The 21,399-nt window shown below is 53.5% G+C and overlaps 1 protein-coding gene across 1 annotated transcript; it reads left to right on the top strand.

Annotated features, from left to right (window-relative positions):
• Nucleotides 1–10,176: 10,176 nt before the first annotated feature.
• NEURL3 (neuralized E3 ubiquitin protein ligase 3) lies at nt 10,177–18,188 on the top strand. The gene is made up of 4 exons (XM_002811660.4): nt 10,177–10,578; nt 14,916–15,401; nt 16,393–16,464; nt 17,392–18,188. The coding sequence occupies exons 1-4, from the start codon at nt 10,551–10,553 to the stop codon at nt 17,592–17,594; spliced, it is 789 nt and encodes a 262-aa protein (XP_002811706.3). The 5' UTR covers nt 10,177–10,550; the 3' UTR covers nt 17,595–18,188.
• The last annotated feature ends 3,211 nt before the right edge of the window (nt 18,189–21,399 follow it).

Below are 21,399 nucleotides of genomic sequence, written 5' to 3'. Positions count from 1 at the left end.
GCGCTTGAAAATAGTGGTTGGGGGTGCATGGTGGCTCATAGCTGGAATCCCAGGACTTTGGGAGGCTGAGGCAGGAGGATTGCTTGAGCCCAGAAGTTCAAGACCAGCTTGGGCAATATGGTGAGACCCCATCTCCACAAACGTTTTTAAAAAAACTTATCAGGCATGGTGGCAGGTGTCTGTAGTCCCAGCTACTCAGAAGGCTGAGGCAGGAGGTTCACTTGAGCCCAGGAGTTCGAGGCTGCAGTGAGCTATGATTGCACCACTGCTCTCCAGCCTGGGTGATAGAGAAAGACCGGGTCTCTAAAAGAAAGAAAGAGAGAGAGAGAAAATAAATAATGGTTGCCTGAGATTCAGTTTAACTTGGTCCTCTGTGCTGGTGAGCTGCACTGTAAACCTTGCCTTCCTGCTCACACTCTGTGTGACCCTAAAGCTTCAGTAAAAGTTACTGCTCACAAATGTCTGTGTCAGTGCTACCTGAGTAAAATCAAGGGGAAAGAGGCTACCTGGGTGCACTGGGTTGCAGGGAAGAAAACATCCACAGGAAAGGAGACAAGGAGAAGGAAAATCTGGAGAAGGAAGAAAAGGGGCAAGGAGGAGCCAGGGGACCTGTCAGGGGAGTGATATGGTTTGGCTCTGTGTCCCCACCCAAATCTCATCTTGTAGCTCCCATAATTTCCACGTGTTGTGGGAGGGACCTAGTGGGAGATGGTTGAATCATGGTGTGGGGGATCTTTCCCGTGCTGTTCTCATGATAGTGAATGGGTCTCACAAGATGTAATGGTTTTTAAAATGGGAGTTCCTCTGCACAAGCTTTCTCCTTTGCCTGGTGCCATCCATGTAAGATGTGACTTGCTCCTCCTTGCCTTCCACCATGATTGTGAGGCCTCCCCAGCCATGTGGAACCATAAGTCCAATAAACCTCTTTCTTTTGGAAATTGTCGAGTCTCGGGTATGTCTTTATCAGCAGCATGAAAATAGAACCTTGCTTACCCCACCCACCCTGGAGTCAGTCCCTGGAGCCCTTGAGCAGGAGGCAGTGGGCTTCTCTCTGAATGGAGAAAGAGGATCCAGAGGATCCAGGCAGTCTCCTTACTTCAGCTCAAATAAATAGCACACTACCCTCAGCTAAGGCACTCATCTGCAGGCTCCACTCAGAGTGACTCCTGCAAACATGCATGCTAAGTCTGCAGTTCCATCCAAAGCCTGCAGCCCCACACCCACCCAGTCGCCTCTGACTTAGCCACCTGGATGATCCAGAACAAACCTGAGAACAAGGAAGTGTGGCTTAAAAATGATAGATGTTGCCCAGTACATGTACTGTACTTTTGCACATTTTCAAAGGACATGTGAGATTTCACTCAGGAGCCTGATCTTTATTTTATTTTATTTTATTTTATTTTTTGAGATGGAGTCTCTGTCGCCCAGGCTGGAGTGCAGTGGCCTGATCTTGGCTTACTGCAACCTCCGCCTCCCAAGTTTCAAGTGATTCTCCTGCCTCAGCCTCCTGAGTAGCTGGGGTTAAAGGTGCGCACCACCAAGGCAGGCTAATTTTTATGTTTTTAGTAGAGATGGGGTTTTGCCATGTTGGCCAGGCTGGTCTCAAACTCCCGACCTCAGGTGATCCGCCTGCCTCAGCCTCCCAAAGTGCTGGGATTGCAGGCCTAAGCCACTGTGCCTGGCCTTATTTTTTATTTTATTTTTGTTATAGAGTCTTGCTCTGTCACCCAAGCTGGAGTGCAGCCGCGTGAACTCGGCTCACTGCAGCCTCTGCCTCCTGGGTTCCAGCGATTCTCATGTCTCAGCCTCCGTGTAGCTGGCATTACAGGCGTGTGCCACCATCACACCCAGCTAATCTTTGTATTTTTTTGTAGAGACAGGGTTTTGCCCTGCTGTCCAGGCTGGTCTCAAATTCCTGGCCTCAAGCAATCCACCCACCTGGTGCCTCCCAAAGTGCTGGGATTACAGGCATGAGCCACTATGCTCGGCCTCATCTTTATTTTAGAATTAACAAAACGGTGGAGAACTTTGGGATCAGTCCTGGTTTGACCTATACGAGTCACTCAGTCTTTCTGAGCCCCAGTTCCCATCTGTAATACACCCAAGTCCCACAGCCAGTGGGTGGCAGAGTCCCCACTCCGTGCTGCTGACTGTGCTAGGCTATTTCATGGTACGTGCAAAGGCCCGGCACATCATGGGCCCCCAGTGTGTGCTGACTGTACTGCTGAAAGGATTGATGAGACACTAGAGTCCCCCATGAAGGCACAAACCAGAAGGTAAGTACTCGTTCAGTCACAATGGAAGGAATGAAAGCACAAGGACGGTGTGCATGCACGTGTGGCGCTGGGGACCCATGCTCCAGGTTAGCTACCGGAAGACCCAGAGCCTAACCCAAGCCAAGACAACTCAGATACACTGACAGGATTTGAGGAACCTGTCTTTCTTCCCTCCACCGAATATCTTCACACACAAGGAGGAGCAGAGAGAGGCAGCAGCAGCCCAGTCAGGGCAGAGGTAGTGCTTCGCTTCCGAGGGAAGGGTTGACTCTTAGCTTGCTTCTCAAAGCTCAAGTCGGGGGCTGGGCATGGTGGCTCACGCCTGTAATCCCAGCACTTTGGGAGGCCGAGGCAGGCAGATCACCTGAGGTCAGGAGTTCGAGACCAGCCTGGCCAACGTGGTAAAACCCCATCTCTACTAAAATTGCAAAAATTAGCCTGGCATGGTGGCATGCCCCTGTAATCCCAGCTACTTGGGAGGCTGAGGTGGGAGGATTGCTTGAACCCGGGAGGCAGAGGCTGCAGTGAGCCAAGATCGTGCCACTGTACTCCAGCCTGGTGACAGAGCGAGACCTCGTCAAAAAAAAAAAAAAAAAAGCTCAAGTTGGGAGAGGAGAGGCTCCTTAAGACAGAATGGGCTGGAGTCCACTCCACTCCGGCAGGGAACATTTGGCCCTAGCTCTGCCAGGTGGAGGGGGTGTCAGGAGACCTAGGGAATGGTCAATCCCTGCCTGTGGAGGATGGACCATCCCCAAGGCCTGGGCAGTAGAGACAATGACAATGGCTGCAATGAGCTTTGACAATGGGCAAAAACTCAGAGGAGTGGAAGGAAGATATTTTCTTCCTCTCTGCGCTATTTTGGCTTTGGTGAGGGACCAGAAGGAACTCCAGGGATCTGGAAAAAATCTACTGGAGAAGTTGGCGATTCGTCCTTCTGGCCAGTAGAGGTGGTTCTCAGCTACAACAGCTCCCCGTGCCCCCACAGCGGAGTTCCTGCGGGCTGGGTGCTAGGCGATGTGCACGCCACACATGTGAGTCCCAGGTGCATGGGGTCTCCCAGCGCTCAGAGCCTCCCACCACCCTGCACCCGGGGGGCCATGCCCTCTCTCTTTCCCTGCACCCTACGGCTGCTGTTTTCCCTCAATATCCATTCTCTCCTTCTCTATTGTAATATTGGAACACTCCAATTTCTGTCTAGCTGGGCACATGATTGCCCAGAATAAAGCCTACACTTCCTAGTTCCTTGCAGCTGGACGTGGCCACACAACTAAGCTTTGGCCAGTGGGATTCAAGCTGAAGTTTGGGCCATGTGAGCTCTTCCTGGCTGTGCCCTTTAAGGAAAGGGGCATGCCATGGCCCGCTGTGGCCCCTTTTCCCTGCTGGCAGGAGCCATAACACTTCTCTTGACCCACCTGTCTGGGGCTGCAGATGCCTCTGTCCAGGAGGTTTGGCAGAGCCAGGGGCTGCCCTAGCCATGCTGGGTTGGAGGTCTCAGGGTCCTGGAGAGGCACAGTGCTTGTGATCTCGCCTGAGTGATCCCACACAGGGCTCCACGGGCCCCACCTTGCAGTGAGAGGACTGTCGGGCACAGTGAATGGCCCCAAGAAAGGCACTGATGTCCTCTTTAGTAAGTGGGGGGTGGGAGGGGGTGTGGTTTACTGGTAAGAGCAGGTATTTACTGGTTACTGCAGTTCCCTGTGTGGGAATGTGCTACTCATTACTCATTCAGCCCTCCTATCAGCCTGCACAGAAGGCCTCTTTATTTCCATTTTGCACATGAGAAAATTAAGGCTTAGAAAGTGTTGTCAGCCAGCCCACAGGCTTATGGCTATTAAGTGGTGAAGTCTGGATTTGAACCCAGCTCTGGCTTCAAAATTTATGCACTTGGTCACTCCATTGTTCTTCCCCAGTAACTCCGAAAGATCCATCAGAGTCCTCCAGCTGAACGACTGGATCCCTGCCTGGCTAATCCCATCCGCCACTGTATGACTGGTCGCTTCCACATCTATGTTCCCAGTGCTGTTCTCTGGCCTGAGCTTCCACTTGGATTCTCAGTTGCCTTGGAGCCACCTGACTTGATGGCTAACAGCTGCCTCAGACACAACTATCTGCTAGTACTGTGTTCCTCCCAGACTACCCTCAGTAGATCTGTGTCCCTCCCCGGGGCGCTGACATCACCTCCCACTGTTGCCAGGCTTAGCCTTGGCTCTTCTGGGGTGCCCTTCCTTGCCTCGTGCCCTTATTAACTTCTCACAGTTCCCTTTCCCTCCATGCATGCTTCCATTTTCTGCCTGATGGTTCTTTCCCCCAAGCAGACAGTTCCAGATTCCTCAACCCTTGGCTCCTTCTGAGAATCTTTCAGCAATCCCCTATTTGCTACAGAAGAGTCCAGCCCCTCCTCGGCACGGCCCCTGTGATCAGGCTGCCTTCCTGCCCCCTCCCCACACGCTGAAGGACCACTGCTCTACTCTACCCTGGGCTAGGCAGTGCTGGCTTCCCACCAACATCCAGTTTCTCCTTCTTCCTTAGTGACAGACCCCAATTTTTAGCTGCTCTTCCCGATAAAGACTACATTTCTCAGTTTCCCTTGCAGCTAGCTGTGGCCATGTGACAAGGTTCTGGCCAATGAGCTATAAATGAAAACGTTACATAGGCCCCTCCAGTAAATCAGCTTAATTGCAAGCTGGCTTAGCTCAGAGGAGTGCCCATTTGAGTCTTTCTCTTCCCTGATGCTTGGAGCTCTGATGTACTGGCTGGAGCTCCAGCAGCACTTTTGGTACATGAAGTGACCTTGAGGCCAGTGCTAGAATGGTGGAGCTGAACGGTGGAGAAAGCCTGGGTCCCCTACGGCTGCAGAGGTGTCATGACTAGCTAGACTGCCTGTCTTCAGCTTATTTCATGTGAAAAAGAAATGAACATGCCTTGCTCAAGCCACTGTCCTTTTGGACATTCTCTTGCATACAAGCAATCCTAATCCTACCTGATACAACCATACAGCACAGATCATGTCTCCGTTCCTATGCTTCTGTGTGTGTATTCCTTCTCCCTGAAATGCCTTTCATTCCTTTCTTGGCTGTTGAAATCCTATTTACCTTTCAGGGCACAATTTTAATATCTCTTCTTCCACAAAACCTTCACCCATTCCCTGGGCATAACAACCCCTCGACACCGCTGGTTTTCCCAGCCCTCAGTTTGGCCCTCTTGTAGCACTTACCTAAATTCCAGGGCATGCACAAAGTGGCTGAAGGATGAGGACTGGGTTTCCTTCAATCTCTGGTTACCCAGAACTGGGACAGTGCTTGGCACATAGCAGGCACTATATCAATTCCTGTTGAACACACATGCACACATGCACACATGCACACGCGCACACACACCCCACACAGGGCAGGCACCACCAGGGCAGGTACCAGGTGTCTTTCCAGGACAGACACCCTGACAGTTGTGTATGGGGTGAGGGGGCACGGGAAAAAGGAAAACAAGAAACCAAAAGAAGAGAGGGCACACCTTTCCCTTGACCCTTCCCTCACGCACAGGCATGAGCAGCCATGCCAGGCCTGGAAGCTGTGCCTCTCTTCCCCAGCTCCCCTCTCTGGCAGGCTCCCCATTCATGCCCAGTGGGCGCTCCCGTGCTGGCGGGGAGAACCAGGAGGGAGGAAGGCTGTGGAGGCGCCCGGCAGAATCAGGACCCAGGAGGACCGCAACAGGGCGGAAGTGACAGCACAGACCTATTAATAACTCTGGGCTGGTACTGTGCTACAGGCTGTCCTCCCTCTCCTCCCTCCCACCCCCAAGGCCCCGTGGGGGCTGCAGCTATTGGTCCAGAGGGCTTGGTGGAGTTGTTGGGTGCTCGTGGGGCAGGCCGACTTGGTGGCTGAGGGCGGCGCCTAGGACACAGGTGCAGTCCTGGCGGAGCCTTTGTGGCCCATTTCCTCCAGGGCACCAGGCCCGTGGTCAGTTCCGCTGCCGGCCACCGGGTGGCAGTGCTGGTCAAGCCCACCAGCCTCCAGAGCCGGTCTTCCCAGGCGGCGTGGATGCTCCCTGACTCACCAGCTCCGCCAGAATGACATTGTTAGGGCTGGAAGGGCTTAACCAACATAACACGAAGATGCACTTTATGTATGATTTGAGGGTCCGACTGGAAGGATTTTTTTGTACATCTACACACCTATGTGACCACGATCAAGGTGCAGGACGTTTCCAGCTCGCCAGAGGCTTCTCGTGTCCCTGCCGATCACTAACTCCCAAAGGGAGCCTTGTCCTGCTTCGAACACCACGGATGGGTTTTGCCTGAACTTCCTATGAATGGCAGCACGCGGTGCTCTTTGGGTCTTCCCTTACATCAGCCTCACGGCTGTGAGGTTTATCCACGTCGTTGCAGGTAGCAGTAATTTGTTTTCTTTGGCACAGTATTCCATGGCGCGCATATGCGGCAGTTTAGGTCCTGCTGATGGTTGTGGGAAGCTGGGCCGGGAGCAGCCTCTGAGACAGAGATCAGGGACAGGGCTGCTTAGGCGGCAGACCCGGGGAAGCATAGGCCTGGACTGGGTGTGGGTGAGACACTGGCCTTGGCCTCCGGGGAATGGGCCCTGCATTCCCGGGCATCTGAGCATTTCAGCTCCCCCAGCTGAGTGTGAGGTGAACAGCAGGGGACATTCGCTTGTTTCCAGGCTGGGGCTGTTGTGCAGAGCGCTGCTGTGAGCCAGCACACTTGGTTCACGGGGGTGGCATGGCTGGGCCATGAGGCTGGCAGAGGGGTGCCTTGTGCAAAAACTCCCAACGCTGCCCTGTTTGGCCCCTGCGCGCCCTGGCCGACCGCCTACAGCGCCCGCGGCCCTGATGTTCTGGGGCTGGTTTCTAGGCAGGGCAGCCCCTGCCCTCTGAGATTTTGGCCCGGCGGGGAACGGATGAGGGCTGGCAAGTATCATAGGTAGGCGTCCCAGGGCCTTAAAGGCAGGGCCCACGAGGGACGGGGCTGCCTGACAGTGCCCCAGGTTGGGCTGGGCTCCCGGTCCCGCTGGGCCGCAGGCTGGCGTGGGCGCGGGGCAGCAGTGGCTTCCTCGTGTGCCAGGCTCTTCCCGGAGCGCGGGCTGAGTCTTGAGAGATAACCTGCGTGAAGACATGTGTAGTGATGGGGCTCTGGGCAAGAGAGGCCGACTGCAACAGAGAGGTCCCTGTGAGGCTACCGCCCACCCTGGGAGACGGGCGTGTGGGAGCTGCGGTATAGTGAGCTTCGGCGCCGCTGACCTCCCTCTGGCGCGCCCCTCCCGGCTTTGGGGGTTCCCGGGCCCTCGGCGCCTCCTGCAGTACTGACCGCCGCCAGCAGGGGCCGCCGCAGTCTCGGCCCAGGGGAGGCCCCCCCCCGCTCTCCAGGGCCCAGGCCCGCCCCTCTCAGAGCAAAAGTTTGCAGCGGGGCTGGCGGGTGACATCTACTGCGGGGCAGCCTCCACCTCACACTCAGCAGCCGGTTAGGCCTATCTACAAAGCTCCTGCTCTGTGCCCGCGCAGTCCAGTGGGGCAGATATTCCTAATTAGGGGGCACTTCCAAGGGGCGGAGTCTCCGCGGCGAGTGGCGGTGGAGGGGGGCAAGGCACACGGTCTCCAGCCACGATACCTGGGCCGAATCCCAGCCTGTCACGTCATGCCTAGTGAGCTGAACAAGCTGCGTAACTGTCGTGTGCCTCAGTTTCCCCACGTGTGTAATGGAAATGATTACAATAAACAGAACCTTTTTGAGGAGTTGCCATGAGGACTATCAGGTAAGTTCTGCACTTAGAACGGTAGCATTCCGGGCCAGGCGCGGTGACTCACGCCTGTAATCCCAGCACTTCGGGAGGCCGAGGCGGGTGGATCACGAGGTCAGTAGATCGAGACCATCCTGGCCAACATGGTGAAACCTCATCTCTACTAAAAATACAAAAATTAACTGAGCGTCGTGGAGCGCGCCACAGTCCCAGTTACTTGGGAGGCTGAGGCAGGAGAGCTGCTTGAACCTGGGAGGCAGAGGTTGCAGTGAGCCGAGATCGTGCCACTGCACTCCAGTCTGGGCCACAGAGCAAGACTCCGTCTCAAAAACAACAACAACAACAACAACAAAAAACGGTAGCATTCTGCAGGAGAGGAAAAGTAGAAAAGTAGAATCTTTCCTCACCCATTGCTGGGTTCATGGCTAGGACACTTATAACAAAAGACAGGTCAACAAGAGAAAAGCACACGAATTTATTTCATGTAAATTTTACATGACACAGGGGCCTTCAGAAATGAAGACCCAAAGAAATGGGGACATGTATTTTTATGCGTTGGTTTCATGAAGAGTGGGCATCATGGAGAAGTGATTGGCTAAAGGCGGAAGGGGTAATAAACCGGGGAGAGTCAGCCAGCCTGTTCAGATTCTTCTCTCTGTCCCTGTGTCTTCAGAGGTAAGGATGGGTCTTATGGCCTCATGGCCCTACTTCAGGGGGTTCGGGCAAAGGGAAGGTGAGTGAGGCCTTCCTGCTTTTGCTGTTTTCTTAAATGCCAAGGTGCCATATTTTGGGGTGGCATGTCCTGAACCCTGGCAGTTTGTTCAATAAACAAACACAGAGTGTGTGGCAGGTATGCCTGTCCCCTGGATGGGAGGCTTTAGGCAGGCTTTAGCTCCTCAGAATGACCCCCTCTGCCCCCCAGCTGCCTCATGGCCCAAGGTCCTGCTGATGCGACTGACTATACCACCCCAGCCTGCCGGCTTTGGGTGGCCTGAGGGTCATAGCTTGCCAGGTAATTTTCCAGACAGTCTGAGGCTCAGAGTTGACTTCCCTGATAAGATGCCACACATACCTCTCATGAGAGTGTGATTTATTAACAAGGTGCATGGTTCCAGCGCTCTGGGGAACCACCCAAGGCAGCCTGCTCTAAGGTGGAGCACGTACCTGGCGCTAGCCATCCCTTAGCCGAGCAGTCACTGATTGTGGCCTTGATCTGGGGTCTTGGGAGGGGCTTAGCCCACAGGTTGAGGGTCAGGGCACTCACAAGGCTCCAAACCCACCAGGCCCTTGCCATCTAAAGTAGGATCCACTTGGCCAGGTGCGGTGGCTTATGCCTGTAATCTCAGCACCTGGGGATGCTGAGATGGGAGGATTGCTTGAGGTCAGAAGTTTGAGACCAGCCTGGGCCACATAGCTAGACCTGTCTTCACAATATCAAAAATATTAGCTAGGCATGGTGGGGTGCACCTGTGGTCCCAGCTACTCAGGAGGCTGAGGTGGGAGGATCACTTGAGCTAGGGAGTTTCAGGTTGTAGTGAGCCATGATCACACCACTGCACTCTAGCCTGAATGACAGCGAGACCCTGTCTCAAAAAAAAAAAAAAAAGTCCACATATCTCAGGTAGGGCCTCAGGCTTTCTGAGTCAATCTGCATTTTAACAAGATCCCCAGGAGATTTGAGAGTATGTTGCAATGTGAGTGAGAAGCACTAGGTTAGAGTAAGCCACCTTCCCTCCATGAGCCTCAGTTTTCCTAACCGAAATAAATATTGAGCGGCTAGAATACCTTTGGCTTCTTTTCCAGTGCTAACACATTGGGAGCTAGACCTTTGGAGTGACCGTCTGTAGGGCTACTTGCATTTTGTGGCAGTTCTGGGAAAGTGGAATTCCCAGAAATTCCAGTGGGAAAGGCTGGAGGGACCATCAGCTCCTCTCTTCTTCTGTCTGCTTTACCCCTCCTCTCTATTGGAGGTGCACAATTTCCCAGGCCCTGGGATACAGCAAATGCAATTCAATCTGCTTCAGCAACACAGATTGAGTTCCTTCTGTGTGCCAGGGTCTGCTGCAGCGAATCTCCAGCCTGGCTGTACATTAGAATCACCTGCGTTGCTCTGTAAACTCCCGATGCCTGGGTTCCACCCTAGGCCAGTGGAACCGGAGTCTTTGGGGGCGGGGCTGGACATAGGTATTTATTAACATGCTTGAACCATTACAATGCACGGCCAGCTTGAGATTGGTCAGAAGTGAGAAAGAAGGCTACCGTAAGACCTACCCAGGCCAGTCCCCCATTCCTGTTTCCTTCTCTTAGGCCGGCCAGCTCCAGCAGGTCAGGCTGCGAGTCAGGAGAAATCACTGGGAAATCCCCTGGATATAGTAACACATGACAGCACCATTGAATGAATCATCAACTTTGTAACGTGATCTCTGGCCCATAAAAAGCAGACCTGCCGAATCTTTGGTAACCTGTCCACTGGCCTTCTCCAGACAGTTCCTTCCAGACCTGGGGGCCTGTGCCTGAGGACCTTAGACTGATGGGTGCCCAGCTCTGCTTCGAGGCCAGTAAGTAGACCTCCTGCAAGCCCGGAGCTTGGTCTCTGGACTAGGGGTACAGGTAGCGGAGGGTGCTCTGTGTCATTGCTGGAGTAGAGATGTGGTCAGTGTAAAGTTTAGGGGGCTGGTGGGGTCCCAGTTCTGCCAAGTTGAGCTGTGGGACCTTGGGTAAGTCACTTTGTCCCTGGGCCTCAGTTTCTACATCTCCAGGCTGGGGACAATGCCTGCTGGCTTACAGGGATCTTTATAAAATCAAACGCACAAATCAAAAGAGTGATAGGCACAAAGGTTCTCTGCAAGCCTCACCTGAGGCCACAGGTGACCCGTAGTGGAAGAGCCATATGCGGGGGAGATAGAGGACCTGGTCTTTTTTTTTTTTTTTTTTTTTTTTTTTGAGACGGAGTCTCGCTCTGTTGCCCAGGCTGGAGTGCAGTGGTGCGATCTCAGCTCACTGCAAGCTCTGCCTCCCGGGTTCACGCCATTCTCCTGCCTCAGCCTCCCGAGTAGCTGGGACTACAGGCGCCCGCCACCACGCCCGGCTAATTTTGTTTTGTATTTTTAGTACAGAAGGGGTTTCACCGTGTTAGCCAGGATGGTCTCGATCTCCTGACCTTGTGATCCGGCCACTTTGGCCTCCCAAAGTACTGGGATTATAGGCGTGAGCCACTGTGCCCGGCCTTGAGGACCTGGTCTTTCAGCACCAGCTATTGGGGTTGTGCATCTCTGGACCTACCCTCCCAGGTAAAGAGCTGGAAGCCTGGGCTCAGGGCCCTCTGTCCCCTGGTGGGCACCACAGGCTCACAGACTAGTAGTTGGCTGTGCCAAGAGCCACTGCTGCTGTCACAGTAATGGTGTTTGGCAGGGAAATGATGGTCCTTAAAGGAGGTGGCATGAGAGTGCAGTGGCCAGGAGCAGGGCTGGGATCCCCCACTTTCTGGCTGCAAAAACAGAGATGACTAGCACAGCCTTCTCAAGCTCTGAGGGCTTCCCCCGAGGCAGGGTAAGGAGAAAAAGATGCTGCAAAGTGCTTATGAGTGCCTGACACCTCGAAAGGCTTGACACCTGGAGGAGTGGTGATGATGGAGATCCCTAGAGGCTCTCGCTGAGCAAAGGGCTGCCCCTGCCCCACTCAAATTCCAAGACCTTAGAGAATCTGGAATCTGACTCTACCTGTCCTGGAGTAGACACCCCAGAGGCCCTGCTTTGCCCACAGGCAGTCCACCCCCTCAGCAGTGGGGACCCTGGGGCAAGTGGAGTAATTGGAGAGATCGCCCATGGGCAGGGCACTCAGCTTCTCTGAACTCAGGGTCCTGCCTGAAAACAGGACCCATAGAAAGAGCGGCTCCTCTAGGTGTGAGGGTGCTTGGGCACCGGGATGATCTGAACCCTGTGCCAGCCCAGCCACTGGGGACAGGTCTGCTTGGAGAGCCACATGTGGCCTTTGCCCACCTCTGCCACTCCCCACCCTGGAAGTGGGGTGTCCCGGGCTGCCTGGGTCAAAGTGTGGGAGGACCCCTGCAGGCCTTGTGGGAGGAGACAGGTGGAGTGGAGGTGGTGATCATACCCGTCAGGCCACCTCGACCCTGCTCCAGACCCAGGCACAGAGTCCTGTGTGAAGTAGGTGGACACGGTCCTGTGGGGCCTTGCCAGGCTGGTGGGGCGGGGGTGGGTTTCAGCCCCACTCAGCCTTGGTGGTGCATAGTGAATAGCTGACATGACCATGCAGACAGACCAAGAGTCTTCGTAGATGAGAGGCTGTGCCCTAAGGGACCTTTTGCTGCCCTGCCAGGTCCCAGGGGGCTGCCCGAGGTAGGGGGCGGAGCCTGAGTGAGCAGCACAGAGGAGGCTGCTTAGGTGCCCCTCTGCAGAGTGACCTGTGCAGCCACTACGTCCCCTCGGCACCCACCAGCCCTGGTGACATGAGGACTTAGCTCCATACAGGGCTGCTGAGAAGGCTCCTGAGGCAGGGATCGGGGAGGTTTGCAAACTGTCAAATTATCCTCCAGGGCAAGGCCTGCTTCTCACGGGCTCCCAGGGCCTCATGAACCCTCAAGGCCATTCCGGAGGAGTTCCCCTCCTCCCTGGACTGCCTCCAGCCAGCCAGTTCCCTACTCCCTCCAGGAAGTGGATGGAGGAGTGAGGTTACCTCCCGTCCTCCACCCCTCCTTGCCCCCAGAGCCAGTCCTGCATGGAGCCAGCCTCTGTCCCGGGCACCTGCCTAGAGGGTGGGGTGGAAACTCCATCCCCAACGAGGACGGGCTCATCTCTGCTGGTTCCCGTCTAGGCCCATGGTGCTCAGCATGACAGGGCTGCAGCTCCCCTGACCCCAGGGGTTCCCCTTTCCCTGTAGGGGCTGCACTGGGTGAGGCTGGGAGAACTCCTCATCAACCCTAGTTCTGCCCCTGATTGCTGTGGGGTGGGGCCAGCCACTTGCCCACTGTCTGCCTCTTAGGATGGCAGCAGGATTGGGTGTGGCAGTTTGTAGAGAGGGCTTGGATGCCGGCCACCATCTCCGGCACTGCCCCTCATCCAGGGCCATTGCTCCAGCCTCTTGCCAAGCCCACTCCAGGGCTTCTCTCCAGTTCCCACCTCAGGGATGGGCAGTGACCCAGCCAAAGGGCTGGCCTCTGCCCTCCTAGATTGTGGCTGGTTGCGCCAAGAGCCCCTGCTTGCCCTGGCACCCCCAGCCCCATGCCTGGTCAGGTAGGCAGTGAACAGGACTCCAGACAGGTGTCTCGAGACTCCTGGCCTTGCTGGACATGCACCTCACTGCTGTTTGTGGGTGAGGTGGCTGGGCCCTGGAGGACAGTGACGTGCCTGGGCCAGCAGCAGGGCAGGTCTGGAATGGGGGTGTTAGCCATGGCCCAGCCGGTGTCTCACTGCCCTCCATGGAGCAGCCTCAACCATGGGCACAAGGTCATGTTCACTGATGTCAGGGCCCCCGGCCTGGCTCCGGCTCTCCATGTGTGCTGGCTCTGAGACTTCTCCTTGCCTAGGTGCAGCCTTGAGGCACGGGGAGCTGGGCAGGCCTGCCGGGATTCGTGGGAAGGGATGAGTGCATCATGGGAAGGCACGGGTGGGGCACAGGCGAGGGGTGAATGCGGATACACAGGGCTCTGTGAGAGTCCCAAGGCCACGGTGAGCACTGGTCCTTAATGCTGGGGAAAGGTCACTGCAGGTAGGCTTACCTTTGGCCTGTGGAAGTCAGGGACAGAGTCACTGTCACCGCAAAGGTGTCCTGGTGCCTGACCAGATGGAGCCTCCTGGTCCTGGGCTCCACTAGAGGGTGTAAACCTGTGTGTGGTCAGAGTGCCTGCCTTGCCAGGGGAGGGTGACCTGATCTGGGAGGGGAGTGGCCTTGCTCCTTAGGATGGGGTCTGGCTTAAGTTCTGATTGAATTCACCTTTTATTTTCAACAGCAAACAGCCAGCCAGCCTCCCTCTCCCAGCCCAGAAAGAGCAGGACCAGGAGGGGAGGGGCAAGGCCGGCTAAGGCAGTTCTGGGGTAGGAAGCCCCACCAGCTTCCTGCAGGCTGAGTGGAGAGGAAGGGCTGCTCAGTGAGGTGCTTTCCCCTTCTGACCGCCAGGCAGAGTCCTATGGGAAGTCCCCTGGTTTCAGAGCCCATGCCAGAGCCAGGCTGGACCCCACCCAGGATTCTGAGGGGCTAACATGGGACTCCCTCTCCAGCCTGCACCCATACCCTGTGGTGAGCCGCCAAGCCCCTTTCTCTCCCAGGACAAGGACGTCACCATTGCTGGGGGCCATGGTCTTCACAAGTGATGCGGCTCCCCATGGGAAAATGAGAGACAAGCAGAGAGGGAATAGCAGACGGCCTCCTGGAGCAGACCACAGTCAGCGAAACTGTCTGTCTCCTCTTCCGTCATTTTTAGGTGCATGTAGAATAAATGTATGGGCTGGGCGCAGTGGCTCATGCCTGCAATCCTAGCGCTTTGGGAGGCAGAGGCAGGAGGATCACATGAGGCCAAGAGTTCAAGACCAGCCTGGGCAACACAGCAAGAACTCATCTCTGAAAACAAAACAAAACAAAAGAAAACAAACAAAAAAAAAACGTGTATAACAAAGGTATAGATATTTATGCCTGACTAAACCTACTCTTCCTCTTGAACAATAATAACCATTACTAGATTGGTCGCAGGAAGAGCACAAAGAGACATCAGTTCCTATAGTTTTCATAACATCCCTGCAGGAACCGAGAGAGGTGGAAATGGTCCCTAGGGGAAGGTCAAGGTGCTCCCAGGTGTGAGGGACTCTGGGATACTGGGGGCTCTCTGGGGAGCTGGTGGGTCCAGACCCAGCTAGCACTGACACTCCCCATCAACCCACAGACGCCAAGGCGCCCCGAGAGGCACTTCGCTTCCATGCCGAGGCCAAGGGCGCACAGGTGCGTCTGGACACGCGTGGCTGCATCGCGCACAGGCGCGCCACGTTCCACGACGGCATCGTGTTCAGCCAGCGGCCGGTGCGCCCGGGCGAGCGTGTGGCGCTGCGAGTGCTGCGGGAGGAGAGCGGCTGGTGCGGCGGCCTCCGCGTGGGCTTCACGCGCCTGGACCCCGCGTGCGTGTCCGTGCCCAGCCTGCCGCCCTTCGTGTGCCCCGACCTGGAGGAGCAGAGCCCGACGTGGGCGGCCGTGCTGCCTGAGGGCTGCGCGCTCACAGGGGACGTGGTCCGCTTCTGGGTGGACCGCCGCGGCCGCCTCTTCGCCAAGGTCAACGCTGGCTGCCGGCTCCTGCTGCGTGAGGGCGTGCCCGTCGGCACCCCTCTCTGGGCCGTGATGGACGTGTACGGGACCACTAAGGCCATCGAGCTGCTGGGTGAGGCGACCATGGGGATCCCGCAGGGGAGGTGGGGAGATGGGGGCTCCAGTGGCACCCCACACCGATCCAGAGCCATAGGAAGAACGTTCACATTCAGTTATTCCATCAGCGCCTGCCCAGTGTTAGCTGTGAAGATGGGCACTGGAGACGCCAGATAGACAAGGCCCAGTCGTAGGGAGGGCAGTCTTGTCCCTAAAGAATGATAAGCAGATAGGACCAGCACTCACACCATCTGTTAACCCAAACACCTGTTAGAGTGCCCATCTCCTTTTACAAAGGAAGAAACATTTGGGCTGGCTTTGCAGCCTAAATAGGAGTTCACTAGATACAAAGGTGGCAAGCAAAGGAAACACACAGGTGAGGCTAGAGGTGCGCATGGAGAGTGCCTGCAGGGAGAAAGCTGAGCCTCTCAATCAGTCAGTGGGGGGAAAAGAGAGCCATCCCTTTAGCCACCCCAGAAGAAGGTGGATTTCAGGGGAGCACAGAGAGGCAGTAATACCCATAACAAAAAATATTGGCATTCCTGGGCTGGGTGGTGGTCCACTCCCCGCCTCCTGCCAGCAAATTTGTTAAAACCATTTGTCACAGCTGCCAGCGCCTCACACCTGAAGCGCCTGATTTGCGGGGTCTGGAGTGGAGCCCTGAACCTGTGTTTGTCCAGGCTCTTGGGAGATGTTGATGCCCATCTGGGTTGGGAATGTGCCTTGGCCGAGGGTTTCCACTCAGGCAGCGGCTGGAGGGCAAATAAGAGGGGCCTGAAGGAAGGTGGCTCAGGAGGAGGAATCTCCAGCCCCAAGGATTCTCGGATTCTCAGCTGGGTTAAGCTGGGGAAGGGATGGCCAGGACAGGGTCTTAAAATTTGGGGATGGGGGCTCAGCATTGCAACCCAGGAAAGAAAGGAGACCGGACACTTTGCTGCGGGGCCAGGGGCGGGGATGGGGACACCTGGGCTTGCCGTCCTGGACCTGAGTTTCTCTCTCTGCCTCAGATCCCACAGCCAGCCAGCTCCCAACAGCCATGCCATGGGACCTCAGTGACAAGGCTGTGCCTGAGCCCAAAGGTGAGTATCTTCCCAAGCACCAGGGACTCCCCAGGAATCCAGCACCTGGGAGTGGAGGGAGAAGCCCCACATCCTACTGGTTGTTCATTCAAGTCTCTCACAGGCTTTGGGCCAAAAGATTTGGCTCTGCCTACTGGAAATCTAAAAGCAACCTGGCATCTCTGCCTTCGAGAGCATTGGCCTACTCTGTGAGTTATAAGAGCACTTTTATGAACAGACAGTGTTATTTTGTTCTTGCTTTAAAAAGTCATCCACATTCATTGTAAATGCTTTGCCGATGGAAATAAAGATGAAAGGATAGGTGGGGTGCAGTGGCTCACACCTGTAATCCCTGTACTTTGGGAGGCCAAGGCAGGAGGATCGCTTGAGCCCAGGAGTTTGAGACCAGCCTGGGCAACATGGCGAAACCCTGTCTACAAAAAGTACAAAAATTAGCTGAGTGTGGTGGTGCATGCCTGTGGTCTCAGCTACTCGGGAGGCTGAGGTGGAAGGATTGCTTGAGCCCAGCTGGCTGAGGCTGCGGTGAGCTGTGATCACACCACTGCACTCCAGCCTGGATGACAGAGTGAGACTGTCTCTAAAAAATAAAAAAAGATTAAAGGATAAAGAGGAAAGCTAAAAAAAAAATCACCCATTACCTCTTGGGTGGATCTCCTCCCAGTATTTTCGGTCATCAGTATAGATGTGTATATATAGGGACTTGTCTGTGCTTTGTTTTCCTTCTCTCTAAATTGGAATTTGAATATATATATAAATATGTTTTCTTCCCCCTTTTTTTCACTTGATTACACTGTAAGCATTTCCTCACTAGGTAATATTCTTCAAAATACAACTACATGTTTCTCTGTCATTCTCTGTGGTCACATTGTAAGCGGGTTGCCCACCCCTTCCCCCATGTGCCCTGACCTGTGTTGTTCCCTCTTCCAGCCACACCAGGAGAGGAGTGTGCCATCTGCTTCTATCACGCTGCCAACACCTGCCTTGTGCCCTGCGGCCACACATACTTCTGCAGATACTGTGCCTGGCGGGTCTTCAGCGACACGGCCAAGTGCCCTGTGTGCCGCTGGCAGATAGAGGCGGTAGCCCCTGCGCAGGGCCCTCCTGCTCTCAGGGTTGAGGAAGGCTCATGAGAGGAGGCTTCCCAGTATGAGTGGCAGCCCGGGCCTAGATCTGAGTCCGGCCCCTGCAGAGGAAGGAGGCGCAGCCCTACCTTCTTTCTGGGGAAGAGTCAGAAGGGCTGATTAGCAAGAGGTGCGGCAGAGAGAGGAAGGCAGGGAGGTGCTGTCTGCTGCCTCCACCCGTTCCCTGACAGGATAGCAAGGAAAAACCCCTTTCTGTCCATGCCAGAACTATCCTTCTGATGGGGTGCTTTGTTTAGAGATGGGGTGGCCCAATCCCCAATCAGTTTTACAGCTGAGGGAGTTCAGGTATCTGTTGTGTCTGGTGAAGCCCTGTACCTCCTGGGTATTGAAGAACCTGGACTCGAAGCAGGAGGTATCTGCATGGAATGTATAAAGTTCCACGTGGAAGCTGGGTTGCCTCCCACAAGTCCCCAGTAGAGTGGATCTGTAGTTACCCGCCCTGCCTCCCTTTCAGGGTGGTCACGAGGTCCCAGTGAGACCATGCGTCTGAAGATGATTTAAAACATGAAAGTGTATTGTTGTCACTGTGGTAATTTCCTTGCCAGTTTCTGAGATATCAAAATAAAGTTTGTGTTTCCTGAATGACTTTGTAGTGCCTGTATCCTCTTGCTTGCAGTCTGGGAGTGGGGTAGGAGCTGTGGGCTGCTCAGGATGATGCAGCATTTGGAGACATGCCATTCTGTTTTCCCCACAATCTGGGGTTGTAGGTGGCCTGGGTGGGCCTCTGGGCACTCGGGCCCATGGACTGAGCACATGAAGGGGGTAGTCTTATAATCCCAGTCCTCAAGTCCCAACCAGACTTTTTGCCCTTGCCACCCTTGATTTTGGGGCACTGCCTGGAGGCTGTGGCCCCCGACTGAAGGCAGGAGTTGGCCGGCCTGGGAGCCCACCTCAGCGGGTGTCTGGCAGGGGCAAGCTGTGCCTGTGACTTTGCTGTTGTTCCCTGCTCTGTGGCTGCTGGGGAGGCCACTCCTGGGGGAGAGGGCTATATGAAGGGAATACCAACCTATTGTGCCCAAAATGGAAAGTATGGGCACCTCCACACACTGCCCTTCTGCCCACCACATAGCCAAACAGAGGGTCAGGATGCTGGATTTGATGACACCTGAGTACCTTTCACTCTGGAGTGGGATCCCCTCACTACCACCCACAAGTGCTCTGACCTGGGGCATGTGAGTTAACCTCCATGAGCCTCAGTTTCATCATGTATAAAATGGAAATAGGATAATTTTCTTGTTGGTAAGTTGTGAGGAGCATGAATATGCAACTTCTAACTTAGAAGAAGGACTCAAAAATCGCAGCTCCCTTTCCCTGGAAAAGGCATCTCCCACTGGAATGGTGGTCAGGGGCCTTGTGTGAGTCCCAGTAGCCCACTGACTTTTACCAAGGGCCTCCAGTCACCCCAATACTTTGGAATGATTTCTATGGATCCTAAAGCAAGTATTTTCATCCTTTAAATGTCTTATTTTTCCCCTCTATGCCCAGATGGCTTCAGGGTGAGGGCAGTACTTTAATCCTAATTCCAGTGAACACTACCTTATTAGGTAACATCTAGAAAGCCTGATTTTAGAAAAGATCTCTAACCAGAGGTGGGCCTTCTGGAATGGTGGAGTAAGGACCTCTGTAAACCCATTCTTCCATAAAAACAACAAAAATACTGGCAAAGTTACCAAAATCAACTTTTTCAGAGCTCTAGAAATTAACCAGAGGCTAACAATAATCTGAAGGATGCTTATCTGAGATAAACTGCTGTACTTTGGTAAGAACAGTGGGGTTTGTGTTGTTAACTCCTCTCATCCCTCTGCCTCTAGCTCCACAGTAGTCCTGAAAACCAGCAGCCTTGAAGCCACTCAGGGTGGATGGACAGACTCAGTTGGGAGCTCCTCGGGAAGCTCCATCCCTAGACTATTGTCACTATCTGACCTACATCTTCGTTCTCTGGAAAAGTTTCATTTACAGGGCGTTGTCATTCTTTAACCCTACCTGGGACCCGCTCCATGGGAAACCCCTATCCCTGGGACATTTGCCAAGCATAATCAGTTTCAATTGTTTAACATTACAGCTGCCTAAGTCTGTGATACTAGCTGAGGCGAACAAGAGCCTGGCCAGAGATTTAAAAGGAAGATCTGTGAAATGAGATGTCCGTAGAGAATTTTGAAAAGTTATGATATACTCCTGGGGATCTACAAGGCTGTGTACACACTCAGGAAAGACTAAGAGGACCCCAATCTCTCACTTTGGCTGACCTTGAGGCCCTGTGAAAGTAGGAAGCAAAGGGTAAGACAGAGTTAGAAACTTCCTGAGCATTGAAGGTGCCCCAACCCACAAACAGAGCTCCTTGTCAAAAGGTGGAAGATTTACTAGCTCAAGGCATTTAAGGAAATCTCTGTCTGATCATTAGCTGACCACTAATCTAACTGAGCAGAGACTTCAGTTGGCTACACATTACAAGGAATGTAGACTTTACAGAATTAGTTCCGGAAAGTGAGCAAAAAACAACAGAAAAACAACAACAACAAAAGCCCCACAGAAACAGCAGCAAGAAACTGGCAACAACAAGACCTGGAAGAGTGAGTGTCTGATTATCAGGGCTTCCAAATTATATTACCTAAAGAGCTCTAGTTTTTAAAGAAAAATTATGAGATCTTCAAAGAAATAAGAAAGTATGGCCTATGCACAGGAAAAAATCAGTCACTAGAAACTGTCCCTGAGAGAGCCTTGATGTTAGATTTACTAGACAAAACCTTTAAATCAGCTGTTATGAATACGTTCCGTGAGCTAAAGGAAGCCGTCTAAAAAATTTTTTTTAAGTATGTCAATGATGTCTCACCAAATACAGAATATCAATCTATCAGAAAGATAAAAATTATTAAAAAACCAACCGAATAGAAATTCTGGAGTTGGAAAGTACAATACTTGAAGAAAAATTCACTAATACTAGCGGGGTCCAATAGCAGATTTAGGCTGGCAGGAGAAAGGATTAATGAACTTGAAGACAGGTTAATAGAGATGATTATGATTTAGTCTGAGGTATAGAAGGAAAAAAAGAAGAATGAACAAGCCCCAGAGACCTACGAGACACTGTCAAATGCACCAACATACATGTAAAGGGAGTACCAGAAAGAGAACAGGAAGATAAGGGGGAAGAAAGAAATTGTATAAGTAAAGCCCAAAGAGTTTTCAAATTTTCTAGAAAAAAAAAAAAAAAAAAATATATATATATATATATATATATATTTGAGACAGAATCTCACTCTGTCACCCAAGTGGGAGTGCGGTGGTGAGAGCTCAGCTTACTGCATCCTCTGCCTCCCGGGTTCAAGCAATTCTCTGGCCTCAGCCTCCCAAGTAGCTGGGATTACAGGTGTGCACCACAAGGCCCAGCTAATTTTTGTATTTTTAGTAGAGATGGGGTTTCACCATGTTGGCCCAGCTCATCTTGAACTCCTGACCTCAGGTAATTCACCTACCTCAGCCTCCCAAATTGTTGGAATTACAGGCGTGAGCCACCACGCCTGGCCAATTTTCTGAAAATATTAATCTATACATCCAAGAAGCTCAATGAATTCCAAGTTGGATTACTTAAAGGCTGGTCCTCACTCTAATGTGCTACTCTGCCTCCACCCTAAGAAGGAGAAACTGAAAGAGATCCACACCGAGGTATATTGTAATCAAATTGTCGAAAACCAAAGACAATGGGATCCTTAAAGCAGCAAAAAACAAACAAACAAACAAAAACAAAAAAACACTTAATTGCATACAAGTTATCCTCAATAACAACTAACTTCTCATC

This window comes from Pongo abelii, chromosome 12 (genome assembly GCF_028885655.2).
Source record: "Pongo abelii isolate AG06213 chromosome 12, NHGRI_mPonAbe1-v2.0_pri, whole genome shotgun sequence".
In the NCBI taxonomy this organism is placed as follows: Eukaryota; Metazoa; Chordata; class Mammalia; order Primates; family Hominidae; genus Pongo; species Pongo abelii.
This window is presented reverse-complemented; position numbering and strand designations above follow the sequence as displayed.